The 16,063-nt window shown below is 39.7% G+C and overlaps 1 protein-coding gene across 1 annotated transcript in view; it reads right to left on the bottom strand.

The window, feature by feature from the left end:
* Positions 1-16,063, bottom strand: part of DOCK8 (dedicator of cytokinesis 8) — an 83,771-nt gene that overhangs the window by 35,960 nt on the left and 31,748 nt on the right. Inside the window, exons 13-16 of the mRNA XM_008589412.1 lie at positions 12,615-12,770; positions 10,770-10,909; positions 4,482-4,651; positions 1,229-1,374 (exon numbers count right to left, since the gene is read on the bottom strand). Of these exons, the coding sequence (XP_008587634.1) occupies positions 1,229-1,374; positions 4,482-4,651; positions 10,770-10,909; positions 12,615-12,770 (612 nt within the window). The remainder of the gene's footprint in view (positions 1-1,228; positions 1,375-4,481; positions 4,652-10,769; positions 10,910-12,614; positions 12,771-16,063) is intronic.

The raw sequence follows: 16,063 nt of genomic DNA, 5'->3' as shown, positions 1-16,063 counted from the left end.
CACATGTTCATTTTAGAGCTATGCACACTTTCTGTCACTCATCAGATCAACTCCAGCGACACCAGGGGGCCGCACTCTTGGCTCGCGCAGCACAGCTGATCTCCAGAGGAATGTGGTGGTGCCTCTGCAGTGAGGTGTCTGTGGGCTTGTGAGGGGAACGTTTGTTTTGGATGGAAATAATAGAGGTTAGGAAGTTACCTTAACCTTAGTTATTCTGAGCATGCTGACAAGAATGAATGAGATCTTTAGATACAATTTCACAGGGAATATGTTCTAACAGGTGAGCTTTGGGCTTTTGACTTTCACCCTTAGAGGCAAATAATGCAAGAGGCATACCCAGACTCAAGCGTCTAACTTCAGTGAGATGGATATTAGAAAAGTGTGGGAGGTGATAAAACACACAATACTTATCAAACTGTAAGACCAGTGATGTCAAATCTCAAATGTCCTTTCTCCTTCTTACTTCCCTGCCCCTCCAACCCCATGAGGATGGGGCTGGGGGTTGCTAAGTGCTGGAAGTAAGAGAAGAAAGTCATCCTGCAAAGAAGAGTTAGATGCTGCCTTCTCAGAAGAGAACCAAGTTGAGCTCTCTGCAGATATATACCGTACACTGAAACTGAAAATTAGATTAAGCTGGAGGATGCAGTGCTGTCTTGACAAGAAATAGTCAGAGCTCATCAATGAACAGAGATAAATCCCACCTCCAATGAATCAGAGGATGCATTCCCAGAGGAGCCCCTCCTTAAGCACACAGTCAGTGCAGAAGGACAGAGCCAGACAGCTCTCCTTAGGTTCCCTGGGGACCTAGAAAATCTGAAGTCTTCTGCTTAAGAAGCACTTACCAAGCTACCAGCTCCCTTCAATCTTTTTTGTGGAGGCAGACACAGTATGAATAGTAAACACATGGAATAAACACAGTGCAAACCCCCAACTTGAAGAAAGCCTTGGTTTGATCTCCTTTGCAATGATCTCAGATGTCCCAAGTTTGCCTCTGTCTTGGTTTTCTGAACCTTGAACTCAGCATCATTGGGACCGCCCGAATTTGATTTGTGCTTCCCTTGCTATTGCCAGGGACTCATGACTCAGCTGACAGCCTCATGACGAGTCCTTCCAGCAGAGAGTAGTGAGACAAAACCCATCACTGCTTGCTCTAAGCTGGGTTCGCCCACTGGAAGATGGGAGAAGACACAAAAGGAAAAATAAGCCAGAGAAATGTGCACCAACATACCAAGGAAGATAGCATTGTTCCACCTGTCTTCAAATTAAAATGGTTCCCAGCTATGGCCAGGGCCACACTCTGGTTAATTGCACTGGCCCCGTCCTGTTCTTCATCCGAGCCGCTGGTGCGGCTTTTCCCATTGCGGGCTTCTGCAGCTGCAATTGAATCATCATTGGTATGTCAAGCCAGAGATGATATTTTTCTGTGTCCCCTACCCAGTACCCAATGAGTGACTGATACTTCTTATTCACTAAAGCCAGCATACTAGTCTTATTTTTATTTTTATTTATTGAAACATTATTGATTGTACATATCTGTGGGGTACGGCATTGACTATCCATACCTAACACAGTCATTTTAAACGTGACATTTAGCATTATTTATCTGCTACGTTCTAAAGGAAAAAGCAGGTAGGCTAACAGAGACAAAATGTCAAGCACGAGATTAGGATAGAAATTAATTTTTCAAATTGTGGAAATGAAAGTTTTCAAAGCTTTCATAACACTTCCTGTCATATATTATTTGTTCACTGTATGTATATATTTTAAATACTGACCAAATAAAAATAAACCTACAATTACAGAATTAAGCAAGTACCTTATAGAATAATGAGCTTTTTATCACAAGCTCAGCAATAATTCATTAAATTTTAAGTGTTTAAAATGAATGTTAATTTATCATATCTATGTAGTTATAGATAGGTCTAGATGTATGCAAGCAAAAAAAGTATCAACCATTCAAAAGGCTGGTTTTTACAAATGCTATCAATCACATAATTTGTTCAAGCAGTTTTTTGAAAAGTGTGTTAAAACACTTGCAACTGATTGACTCACTAAAAACATGTTTTATTTGACCTGTCAGCACTATAGCCATTTACCTTCAATTTTTCAGAAAAATTTGAACGTAAACAGCTTTTAATCTGTTACAGTTGTGAAAACAGAACCCAATTTTTAGAAATAATTCACTATTGTGTTTTAAGGCAATTGGATTTTTAAACAAATGGTGAAATAAATAGCACTTGGAAATTATGCAAGACCTGATAATATTATCATGATTAATGCAAAAATACATTCTTACTTCCCCTTAATAGTTATAGGATCCTGGTTACAAGAAAGAGAGGGAAAGATACAAACATTTGCTGTGCAAATGCTTTTATAGAAGTTCTCTAGTTTCATCTTTATCACAACCCTAAGAGGTAGGCGTTGTTATCACCCTTTACAGTTGAAAGGCATTGAAAGATTGAGTAACTTTTCCAAGGTCACATAAAATAATAGATGGGCCTGGCATCTGAATTCAGATGGATCTTCTTTGAAAGACGAGATTCTTATTAGTTTATCAATGTAAAGATTCTACAGACGCATTATATTACCTGTGATAACAATACTTCTTACTGTTTTCCTTTTTGTAAGCCACATCATGACTATAAAGCTCAATGCATGTGTAAAGACGCCTTGGAGGCTTAAAAGGCTAAAAGACCAGGTGCTGAAAAGGTCTGATTCCCAGTGGCTGATTTGGAAAATTCTAATCCACAAGGACGCTCCGGGGAATATGTGCTAAAGTGGCTCCCTGCTTTGGGAGCAAACAAGTCATAGTTCTTCAAATGAAACTTTTAGAAACTTCCCCACTAGATTCTTATTAGTTTATCAATGTAAAGATTCTACAGATGCATTATATTACCTGTGATAACAATACTTTTTACTGTTTTCCGTTTTGTAAGCCACATCATGACTATAAAGCTCAATGCATGTGTAAAGACGCCTTGGAGGCTTAAAAGGCTAAAAGACCAGGTGCTGAAAAGGTCTGATTCCCAGTGGCTGATCTGGAAAATTCTAATCCACAAGGACGCTCCGGGCAATATGTGCTAAAGTGGGTCCCTGCTTTGGGAGCAAACAAGTCATAGTTCTTCAAATGAAACTTTTAGAAACTTCCCCACAAAGATTCTCGAAATTGGCTGCAAGCCGCATGTTGTGCTCTGCATGACATCCTTAAATTCTGAAGACAATTCTATTCTCAGATGCCCTACAGGCAGACACTACCGAGGAAGTTCTTCATCTCCTTGTACAGCGTGCTCACTCCTGGGTGCTAGGCTTGTTTCTCTCTCTTCCTTGCCCTTGGGCACAAAAGAATTCCACAAACCCTAACACCTGTCTCTCAATCTTTCTTTTCATAGCTTTCCCTTTAGCAGTTTGCTGGAGAAATTTTTTTTAAGAAAGGAGATAATTACTTCCCTAGGAATGCTCACCTTTCATTTTATGATTAGTATGAACGGAAGGCCATAGGTATTTGGTGTCATTTTTATGAACTAAATACTTGTTGCCGTAATGATTTTAGAAAAAATTCAGTTATTGGGCCGGCCCGGTGGCGCACTGGAGAGTGCCACGAAAGCATTCTCCAGACCCCAGGATCCTCCGTCAGTCAAGAGAGCAGCACGATCATTTCTAAGAACTTCCCTTGAGCTGATGGGAAAGTAAGAACGACTCTGAAGTGATCAGAATAGTGTATGTGTGTGTGTTTGTGAGTGTGTGTGAGCGTGTGTGTATGTGTTTCAAAGCGAGGGTAGGTGGATGGATTGTCTTTCTCAAGTCTCATTGTAAAAAAAGTTCCTCTATTTGGGAGGGGGTGTTTTTTCCATCCACATTCCCTAATCCATACTGCAATATGTAAATAGACTCAGGAGGTGCATGAACCCTTTTAAGACAATTTTTCCTTTCCCATTGCTGCTAAGCAGGAAATACTGACCTCCAAGTTAACGTTTTTGTGTGTCAAAGGCCAAATTTCCTTGTTGTGGCAGAATTTCCCAATACTGAAACACACCGTGATACTTTTTTGCATGAAACGACTGTTTGGGTTCATTTGAAACTGCTTCTTGGTTTAAACATTCATAAAAGAAAGGCAAGAAACACCTTTATTTCAAGGCATTACAGCAGTAATCTACGAAGGGAGTAATTCTGTTATTGTTAGTTCATCCTTCGTGGTGTATGGTTTATAAAGTTCAATATGTACTAGCTGATCAATGAATAAATGAATGAAAAACTAATAAGTAAATAATTTCTAAACAAAGAGCACACGGTGCTATGTGCCTTTTATTTTATTTTATTTTAAACGGATTGGGGCCTATGTTAAAAAGGTTTGGAGATCACCCCTGTGAAGAATTGCTCATTCAACCATATCAGCACTAGAGCTAATGACAGAGAACTTCTTCTGGTGGGGTACTAGGTAGGAGCCCCATCAATCCAAGGAAGGACACAGAAGGGATCATTACCTGTAAAGTCATACAGCTGTGGCAAAGCATCCAAAATGATGCCAACCAAAGGCAGGTAAAGGGCAGCGATTTTGACTTTCACCTCTGGTTTGACACAACGTGGGTCCAGGTCATGAGAACTTAGCAGGCTGTGGATGGCACTGACAGCTTTCCTTTGCACTTTGCTGATTCTGTTGGCACAACACAGAAAGCTAGAGGTTATGGGGAAGGGAGATGGACCAAAATGCTCTTAAACTATGAGTAACCAGAATGCTCCTAAACAATGAGGTGACAATGTGAAAGCCAAGAAAAATAGAGAAGTGTGTAGAGTCCAGAGACAGACTGCCTGTGTTCTAATCCTGGGTCTGCTATTTAGCATGTTTGCAAGTCACCATGTTGTAGCATCAGCACTACCTCATTCGTCTTTATTGCTGAATAACATTCCATTGTATGGATATAACACATTTTACTTATCCATTAATCGATTAATGGATATTTGGATTGTTTACACTTTTGGGCTACTATGAATGCTGCTATGAATATTTGTGTACAAGTTCTTGTGCAGATATAAGTTTTACTTCTCTTGGGTATATAACTCAGAGTAGAGTTGCTAGATTATATGGTAACTCTATGTTTAACTTTTAGGGGAACCTCCAAATTGTTTTCAACAGTTGCTGTACCATTTTACATACCTACCAGCAGTGTTTGAAGGTTCTATTTTCTTCTTGCCAACACTTGTTATTTCTGTTTTTTTAAAAAAATTTTATTTTATTATAGCCATCCTAGTGGATATGAAGTAGATTTAATTGTGGTTTTGATATGAATTTCCCTAATGGCTAAATAGTCTGATCATCTTTTAATGAACTTAGCGGTCATATTTTCTTTGGAGAAATGTCTATTCTGATCCCTTGCCCTTTTAAAAATTGAAGTATTTATTTTTTTATTATTGAGTTGTTAAATTTTTACATATATTCTAGATATAAGTCACTGATGATCTATGATTTGCAAATATTTTCTCTCTTTCTGTGGTTTGTCTCTTCACTTTCTTGATAACCTCCTATGAATCACAAAAGTTTTAATTTTAATGAAGTTCAAATTATTAGGTGTCAGGTCTAAGAAACCATTGCCTCATCCAAGTTCATGATGATTACCCGCTATGGTTGCACTTACGAGTTTTATAGGTTTAGTTCTTATGTTTAGGTCTTTAATTAATTTTGAGTTAATTTTTGTATATGTTGTGACACAGGGGTCCAGCTTCACTCTCTTGAAGATGGATATCCACTTGTCCCAGCATCCATTGAATTATTTTGGCACCCTTGTCAAAAATCAACTGACTATAAATGTGAGGATTTATTTCTGGACCCTTAATTTAATTTTATTGATTCAAATGTCGGTCTTTTTTTTTTTTTTTCAATGTCGGTCTTTACATCAGAACCACATAGTCTTGCCTACTTTCATGTTGTAGTAAGTTTTCAAATTGGGAAGTGTGAGTCCTCTGATTTTGTTCTTTTTCAAGATTATTTTGGCTATACTGGGTTTCTTGAATTTCTAAATGAATTTTAGGGTCAGCTTGTCAGTTTCTGTAAAGAAGCTAGCTGGGATTTTGAGAGGAATTGCATTGAATCTACAGATCAGTTTGGGGAGTATCACTATCTTAACAGTATTAAGTCTTCTCATCCGTGAAGTGTGATGTCTTTCCATTTATTTACATTTCTTTATTTCTTTCAAGAGTGTTTTGTAGTTTTCGGCGTATAAGTCTTGTACTTCTTTTGTTAAATTTATTCCTATGTATTTTATCTTTATGCTATTTTAAATGGATTTGTTTTCTTAATTTCATTTTAAGATTGTTCATTACAAGTGTATAAAAATACAATTGATTTTTATACAGTCCTCTAGTACCCTGCAACCTTGCTGAACTCATTTATTAGTTTTAATAGTTTTCAGTGAATTCCTTAGGATTTGCTATAAACAGTATCATGCCACCTGTGAATAGAGATAGTTTTACTTCCTCCTGCCTCATATGGATTTCATTTTCTTGTCTAATTGCCTTGGGTAGAACTTCCAGTACAATGCTAAGTAAAAGTGGCAGGCGCAGACACTCTCATCTTGTTTCTGATCTTGAGGAGAAAGAATTCAGTCTTTTACTAGTAAGTATAATGTTAGCTGTGGGTTTTTCATGGGGACCCTTCTTCCGTTTGAGAAAGTTCCCTCACATTCCCATAGGGCTCGTTGAGCATTTTTAATCAGAAAGAATTATTAGATTTCATCAAGTGCTTTTTCTACATCTATTGAGACGACTATGTGGTTGTGTTCCTTTATTCTGTTTATATGGTGTATCGTAACAGTTCATTTTCAGATATTAAACCAATCTTGCATTCCTGGGATAAAGCCTACTTAGCCATGGTGTATAATCCTTTTTAATATTATTGGATTCAGTTTGCTGGTATTCTCTTGAAGATTTTACATATATATTTATCAGATATTGGTCTGTAGTTTTCTTTTCTTGTGATGTCTTTATCTGGTTTGGGTTTTAAAATAATGCTGACCTCACAGAATGAGTAGGGAAGTATTCTCTCCTCTTCTGTATCTTGTAGGAGTCTGTAAAGGATTGGAGTTAATTCTTTAAGCATTTGGTAGAATTCACCATTAAAGTCCCCTGGTCCCGTGCTTTTCTTGTGGAATTAAAAAAAAAAAAATTATTAATAACTCAATCTCTTTACTTGTTATAGGTCTATTCAGATTTTCTATTTCTTCTAGCCCCTGGTCCTGTGCTTTTCTTGTGGAATTAAAAAAAAAATAATTATTAATAACTCAATCTCTTTACTTGTTATAGGTCTATTCAGATTTTCTATTTCTTCTAGGAGTCAGTTTTAGAAGTTTGTTTCTTCTTAGGAATTTGTCCATTTAATCTAGGTTATTGAATTTGTTGGCATACAATGATTCATATTATTTCTTTGTAATTCTTTTTATTTCTGTAAGGTTGGTAGTGATGTCCCTGCTTTCATTCCTGATTTTATTAATTTGACTCTTCTCACTTTTTTCCTGGTCAGTCTAGCTAAAGGTTTGTCAACTTTTTTGATTTTTTCAAATAACAAGCTTTTGGTTTTTAATGTTTCCCTATTGTTTTCCTAGTCTCTATTTCATTTATTTTGAAATAATTTAGAAATCACCACATGTTGTTAAAGGACAATTAAGAAAACATTGTGTGTGTGTGTGTTATTTTCATTTCCTTCCATCTGCTTACTTTCGGTTTAATTTGCTCTTCACTTTCTAGCTCAGTGTATATTCTTTTGATACTTTGTTAAAACCATGTGCACATATTTACATATTAAAAAACAGTAAATTAAAATTAAAACAAAAAATTAGGCTGTATTCATATTGCAAAGAAATGAGTTCCCAATATCCTTCAAGAATCATGTACAGAAAAATACATAGCATCTTTTTTCATAATAGCTCCAAATGAAGTAACCTAAATGTCCATTTAAAGTAGACAAATTATAGCATATTCACACAAAGGTATGCTGCAGACAATTGAAAGGGAAAATGAACTATCTATACATGGAACCACACACAAGGATCTTACAAGCACAATATTCAGCAAAAGAATATGAAGTTCAATAATAGGCAATACCAGTCTCTGGTGATAGAGTCAGAATAGTGGTTACCTGTGGAGGGTTTATGACTGAGAGGGGACTTCGGCGAATATTCTGGGGTGCTAGAAATATCCTGTATCTTGATCTTGCTGGTGGTTACCAAAGTGTATTCATAGATAAAAATTAATTGCACTTTACACATAAGATTTGGGCCCTTTACTGTGTGTAAATTATACTACAATAAAAAGTAAATAAAATAAAATAAAGCATCTAGTAGGGTATTTGGAACCTAGCTGTAGATGTTAAATTTTAAAAATATACTTTTCTTCTTTCAAACAAAATAAGACTACATCAGAATCCAGGGTTATATGGAAAACATTAACCAGATTTTCAAATAACACAAATTCTTACACTACGATTAAAATAAGATAATTGGAAATTGCATTTGAAAGGTTGCTCTTGTTCTGGCTACCATCTTAGTCTGTGGTCTTGGCAGTAGATTGTGTTTTGAATATGGCAATGCAATTTGCAAGTTTAACACAAAGATGCTAGACAATTTCCAAATGCTTGAAAAACACTGTGGATTTAATAACGTGTGGACATTTGTGGACACAAGGTATGGGGGGCGGGGTCCAGGGAGGCCCACTGGAAACTGGAGCTGTGGCTCCTTACAGGGGTCCAGGTACTGAGATGTGTCCCACTGGCCCTTACACCACAGATGGGCAGGTGTTGGCAAGTCTATTAATTGTCTTGGCAGCAAAAGGAAGTGCTGATCAATAGGAAGTACTGTTAAAGGATAGAATTTTTCTGAAGTTTAAGCCTACGTGGTAAAACAACCCAGCAATCAGGGATTATTGTGTTGCCAAAGAACTGACACTGTTAATTAGTTACCCTCTAAGGGGCAGAGAAAGTAATGTGTGTGTGTGTGTGTGTGTGCCTGTGTGTGTTTGAAGAATGTATCTACCTGATTAAACATAATTACATGATGATCTGTGAACATACTCCACTCTGTTGCTAGTAAAATAATGGCAACAATTTAAAAAGGAATCAAAAACAGATGTCACGACTGTTTTGGATTAGAAGGAAAATGGAAAATAGAAACTACCTCAAATGTAAATACTAAAGACAACTTTCAGAAATCACTTAAAGCAGTGCTGTTAAAGGACAATTAAGAAAACATGTGCAAGTGTGTGCATGCACGTGTGTGTGTGTGTGTGTGTGTGTGTGTGTGTAAAGGTAATTTTCTTTGTGTTCAGACTTTCTCTCTAGCACCTTACCAGCATGTGTCAGGGCACTTTTCATTGCTGAAGAAATTTATGTATAGTTATAGGATAGGAAATTCCTTTAAGAAAATTGGGAGGAATGTAGTCAGATTTGAGAGAAGATGGAATTTCAGCCATGGAAAATGACGCTCTCTAAGGATATACTCAAGACCTGAATTGCTGGAAAGAGGCAGAATTTAGAGCTAAGAACATGAGATTTCCCACACTGTCCTACTAGGAGACGGAGACATATATTCACTTAGGCAATGTCAGCATGGGCAAAGCACTTGGAATTCATCTCTTATCAAAGTTACACAAATCCAATGTGCTCCTGTAATTGCTTCATGCAGAGACATCCTGTTTCCTTCACTAAATTATAAGCACTTTGAGAAAACTTGAGAATTTCTAATTAGACAAAAATCTATAAAATACAGCAATGCTGCCATTAATCAGCACACTTTATTCTGGAAACTTCTTTAGTGGTAGAGTCATAGGAATAGGTTCCATGGGCAGGGAGATGGTGTGGTACAGGAGAGGGGACCTGGGGAGGGACTCAGAAGACCATGGCTCTAGGTTTGGTTCTGCTGTGTAATGTTGGGCAAGCTATTCTGTGTGCCTAGTCTGAACACCAAAAGGGTTGAACTTGCATTACTTTCCAATCCTAATGATCTTTGGATCTGAGTCCCTGAATGGTGACCTCTTGGGGGACAGGGAATTTTGTCTGTTTTATGCATTGATATATCTCTGATGTAGTCTAACACTTAACTGTGTCTGTCCCACGGTAGGCATTCAGTAACTGTTGAATGAAATATATAATATTTGGAAGGCATTGTCTCTTTCAATCCAATCAGGTAGGCTGTGGGCTTCTGATCCCATGGGCTTATGGAGCATAGGGAGAGAAGGAAAAACGGGGTGGTCTATCTCCCTCTCTGTTGACTTCAGGATTAGATACTGCCACATGCCACTGGGTGATCAGCTTTGTGAGAGGAGAAAGGATTCGTAAGCCCTGGATGTATGGCATCTCTCTTAGCCTGGGAAGGCCTGTGTGCAAGAAACCTAATCTGGACACAGGTAAACTACCTTCTCATCAGCTATTTCCCTTGTCAGCATTGAGCCAAGTGGCATCCTGTGGTCGCCTCTGTGTGCTGTCACTTTTGCTAAAAATAGCTTTGCTCCTAAGGAGTTCACTAATCAAAGCATCCCTGGGGAACCTGCTGGAGTAGAATCAGTTAATTCCACTCAATACGTAAGTGACTTAAAGGTCATTTTGTGGTTCCCCATGGCTTTCTAGATTACTATCAGCACCATCTTCACAAGACATGAATGCCTCTACCCCTCGAAACTTGCAAAAGGCAGAGAGTTTTTCACTGAGCGTGAGAAATTGGACTTCAATCTTTATTCAAGAGCATCTTTTTTTTTTGCTCCACGTTTCATTTTAAGCGTCAGAAACATACCCTTCCCCCTCGGCATCCAGGGCAGCGGCCAGTTCCGTGAAGAGGAGCCCAGTGAGAAAGTGCTGCTGCCGGTACTCTGGGGTCAGATCAAACATGCTGGCGATCTTCTGGTCCTGGAAACTGGAGCAGGAGCTTGAGTTCTACACAAACGCAAGGGGCAGTTTTATGAGTGACAACAACTGGAATCAAAATTGCAATGGCTAGTGTTTTCTGAGCCCTTGCTCCAGCCAGGCTTTGTGAGAACTACCCAGGGAGGATCCCATGTGGCAGACGGGGAGACTGAGACATGGAGTGGTCACTTTGCTTTCCTGTTCCCACAGATGGAAGACTGCCAACTGGGAAAGATGAAAATAAAACACTCAGGGTCTGGTGAAAAATGACTAACACTCTGTTCCCCACCTGAAATGAAAAGATGAAGACTAAAATCCTACAATAAAATTCAGATAGAGAAATGAAAACTGCATCCAGTCCTGTGGCTGTGGGCAGGCAATTCCCCCATAACCAACTGTCCCCTTTTGTCTGAGCCCCCCGTTTACTCAGCTACACTTCTGAGTGTGGCTCAAGCACAGTGTCTGAATTTTGCTGGCTGGACCTAGAAGAGGTGTCAGGCAGGGAAGTGTCAGGTTTACCCGTCCTGGGCAAGTCCTAACCTGTGTTCTTATCCTGGGAGCACACTTTATATTTCACTTAGATCATCAAAAGTGTCTCTGGAAATCCTTCATGGTTTGGTGAAGCTGACCCTGGCCCTGGGTTTGGTAATTCCCTGGGGCAGTCAGAAAAGGAATGTGGGGAGAGAAGCAAGGGCACGGTTAGCCCAGGGTAGCCTTAGGACTTAACCTTCTGGGCAGGATGCAGCAAAATGTTTACACATTTGGGATTGCTGCTTGTAAGTCAGATCTTTCCCAGTTCACAGTAAGATGGTCATGCAGGTGGATCATGTCATCTGCCATAAATGGCTAAGATTTTTTTTTTTTAATGAGACAAGCCTTCACCTTTGTGCTAGTATCAAGGAATATGTAGCAAAAAAATAAAAATAGAACCTAATATTGAGAAATCTTGCCTGCTGCTCTGAGCTACTGATTTGTTTCCTATAAATGGAATGTGACTATAAAAGATCATTTCCTGGGCCAGCCCCGTGGCTCACTCGGGAGAGTGAGGCACTGGTAGTGCCGAGGCCATGGGTTCGGATCCTATATGGGGATGGCTGGTGTGCTCACTGGCTGAGTGTGGTGCAGACAGCACCAAGCCAAGGGTTACAATCCCCTTACCGGTCAAAAAAAAAAAAAAAGATCATTTCCTTAAAGTTTTTCTAGAGGACACTAGTCCCTTGAGAAATCAGTGGGGAAAAAAGGTTTCCATAGTCCAATCACTTTGGGGATCACTTCTCAGCACACACACCTCCTCCCACTTCTTCCATCCCTTGGGTATTTATACTCCATGTGAACATGTTAAAGACTCTTGGAGGCCTACTGCAAAGAAACCTGGTTAACACAGGGTTTCCAAAACTTATCTGACTTTGGAATCCTGTATTTGCAAACTATAATAGTTGGTTAATGTGAGACAATGGAAGGGTTGAGACTTTTCGGTGAGGTTTTGAATTTTCATAGTGCTTTTGGGTTCCTTGCTCTACCTGGCCCCATCAGGGACTCTTGAGCCTAGGAAGAAATGAATTACTCAGGTTGTTTCTTGAGATGGTGCAACTGCAGGGTAGCATACTTATGCATGTCTGGATTGATCGATCTGGTTTGAGTAGCTTGATTTTTTTTCTAATTGATAAGACCAACTGTTATAGGAAATACATGACTAAACTAAGCTAATTAATGAATTAATCAGTTAGTTGATTACCTGGGAAGATATGGAGGGACAAGGAGATGTCGGGGCAGTATCAGCATTCATAAAGAAGAGGTTCAGATTGAGGTAATGTTCATGGCTGCACAGGATTCTCAGGAACTCTAGCCTCATGGAAATGAGCGTTGGAAGGTTATTGAGCTTGGCTGACAGCTGAGAAGAAAAATGAAAAAAAGGAAAGAAGCATTTATTGTAAGGTAAATGGAGTTGAGGTTCATAGACACAAAAATATCTGTTCTTCTCAGATTAAGACAATCAGTCTAATGAAAATGAATGTGATAGTGCAACAGATAGCAAATTCTGCATTACAGGGAGACCCAATAAGTTTTCATTCACTGCTGTTCTGATTAATGAGTCTTATCTAATAGCTGTCCAAAATGAGGATTCTTGCCCCGATTCCCACTTTGTCAAATCTATAATATTAAGGCAAGCCTGTGCTGCAAATAATCTTGAGATATGTCTTCAATGTAACATAAGACAATTAATTTTACAAAACCGCATTGTGTCTGAGAAACTAAATGAAAGAAGCTGACCTCACTTGGGGCCATATGAAATTAATAGAATATGACCAGATGACTTAAATGCCACAAGTGTTCTGTTGTAGTTTCTAATTAAAGTCCTCATTGGAAAGTTCTCAAAGCAGTTCCCTAGAGGAAGGCATGAAACTGCTTAGGCAAGTATATAGTACCTGCAAGAAAGTCAAGGAGTTCGCTCCAAAGTAGGAGAGGAGGAGATGAGGAGAAGGAAAGAGAAGGCTAGAAGAGTTTTTAGGAAAAATCAGCCACTTTAGGGGAAGCCATTGTATTGTGGGGCATTTTGACTATATATAATGTATATAATTAGTAATTAGATATTTACTTAAAACAAACAAATGCTATTATATATTATATAAAAAATAAAACACATAACTTCTGTGTAAGAACAGCTACCAGAACCCATACCCTTTCCATGTATACTTCTGGCTGACTTTGGATCAGTGGGGCACCAGCAAATGGAACTGATTAGAATTTGGTCTTGTGCCCATCACTTAAGGTCACTCTCAAAGAGGTGTTGGGTCAGGCCAGCTCTCAGAACTAGAAGGCACAAGATATTTGCTCTTGAAAGAAGGCCCCACTGTGGGTATCTTTCATAGGCTCCCTGAGACTACAAAGAGGTGTTGGGTCAGGCCAGCTCTCAGAACTAGAAAGCGCAAGATATTTGCTCTTGAAAGAAGGCCCCACTGTGGGTATCTTTCATAGGCTCCCTGAGACTTCCTAGAGACTGCGATGGGTTAAATGTGTCCCCCCATAGGTTCATGTATTGAAAATTTGACCTCCATCTAACAGTGTTAAGAAGGTGGGAATTCCTATTACAGTAATTGAAAGATGAGGCCTTCAAGAGGTGGTTAGATCATGAGGACTGTGCCCTTTGAATGGTTCTGATGGCTTTAAAAGAAGAGCAAATGAGGAAGTTAGCTCTCTCTTGCTCAGCCATTTGCCATGTGACACCCTGCGTTTCTGTGGAGAGTCACCACCCTCAAGGAAAATGTCCTCATCAGATGCACCCCCTTGACTTTCCAGCCTCTGAACTTTAAGAAATAAATTTTATTTCTTTATAAATTTAATTACCCAGTTTCAGGTATTCTGCTATAAGCAACAGAAACAAACTAATACAGAGACAGAAATTTCAAAAATAATTTGAGTGATGTTTCAAAGAGAGGAGTATAGTGCGGTTCCTGAAACATCTTCCCCAAAGGCTGGGACCCTCAGTGCCACTGTAACAGCTCTACTCAAGGGATGGGCATTAACTTAGTGGCACGTTGTAAGTGACAGAGAGTAACTGAAGAAGTAGATTTGTCTATTGTTAGTGACTATTAATGAAAGACTAAAGTTATACGCATTGCCACAAACTCTTTAAATGGCAGAAAAAATGACAATGTTTGAGTCAGGTTATGCAAAATAATAAAATCAGAGGACTTGGAAACAATACAACTTGCCTCAGGTGTGAAGTTCATCCTGTATCTAGAAAGCTGCAGACAATGAATTAAATCACTGTTGACTTGGGTCAGTGACCTTAGGCCCATGTGCCACTAATGGTCCTAAACATTATCTACGGATGTCACCGGCAGAAACAGACCATAGCAGCAGTGTCAAAGCCTGGGTTAATCTAACGCAGCCTCGTCTTTTTGCAGATGAGAAAACAAACATCTCAAAGGCTGATGCTCCCCAATCCCAGAGGTGGTTAACGGCAGCGCTGGGATTAGAACACAGGTCTCCAGACTCCTGGCCCAGGGCTCTTTGGCAGTTGAGACAGGGGAAGGGAGAAAGAGAAAGCAAGTATCTATAGGAAAAGAAAAGGATTTAAAAGAGAAAGAGAGTGAGCAAGAGAGAAGAAAGGAAAGAGGAAGGGAAAATAAACACGTGCGTTTTGCGGGGCAGGTGGACATCTACCGTGGATTGCCTGATTTTCCTTTTGGTAGTGAAAGCTGCCCACATGTGAGTGGCTAACCCTGGGCCTGTAGTGGTGTTTTAGAATCTCTTTTCCATATATCCAATTTAAAGTTTTGAAAACAGATTAGCTTGTATTAGAAATTCATCCTGTGACCTGGAATCCTAAACAGCGACAAGGGAGGGAAAGAGGAGTGAAGCCTTCCTGTCGCTCTGTTCTGGCCCCATCCTGGGACAGAAGACCTGCTGTGGGGCAGGAGGTCAGCATGCACAGACAGTGACGCTCTGGCACTTCTGATGTTTCCTTAGGATCCTTTTTCATTATTCTGCATCTTATCAGGACTTCCTTTAGAAAAGTCATGGGGGTTTTTTGTTTTGTTTTGTTTTGAGGAGGGTCTTTATCTAAACGAGCCAAAGACAGTCTCTGTGTATTGGCCCCTAGTTGTTTATTTCTTCACAGCAGACTGACACCCACTCATTAGCTCATACCAAACTCCAGTTTTTTTATTTTAAAAATAGACCAAACAAGCAGATTTTTAGCCTTTTAGTGGCTGCCTGCTTTGCAGATCCTATAAAAACCTCACTGGACAGCTATTTCCTATTGATAAGATAGAGCCTTGAGGTTATGAGGCCCCAAGTTGCTATAGCCCTTTGGAGCTCTCTGACTCAGAGGCTCCCCACCGTGCTGCCGAGCAATATCACCTAGACACGTGAGCCCCTCTCTACCCCCCTCTCCTCTGGGCATTCCCTTGCTCCTCAGGGTGGCAGCTCCCTCACTGCGAGCCTCTGGACGGGCTGGTGCTGGGAGGGGCCTCCCCTCTATGCGACCTTGTCCAGCTGCTGCCCAGTGAAGCTTGTATGTCACTGCCTCTCATGGTCATACCCTTTTCCTTGACCAGCCCTCAAATCCCTCAGGCCCCCTACAGGGAAGAACTCTTCTATTTTAAAAATGAAGATATTTTGGGCTGACCCCATGGCTCACTCGGGAGAGTGTGGTGCTGGGAGTGCAGCGACGCTCCC

This window comes from Galeopterus variegatus, unplaced genomic scaffold (assembly GCF_000696425.1).
Source record: "Galeopterus variegatus unplaced genomic scaffold, G_variegatus-3.0.2 Scaffold5418, whole genome shotgun sequence".
In the NCBI taxonomy this organism is placed as follows: domain Eukaryota; kingdom Metazoa; phylum Chordata; class Mammalia; order Dermoptera; family Cynocephalidae; genus Galeopterus; species Galeopterus variegatus.
Note: the sequence above shows the minus strand (reverse complement) of the source record. Positions and strands in the feature narration are given on the sequence as shown.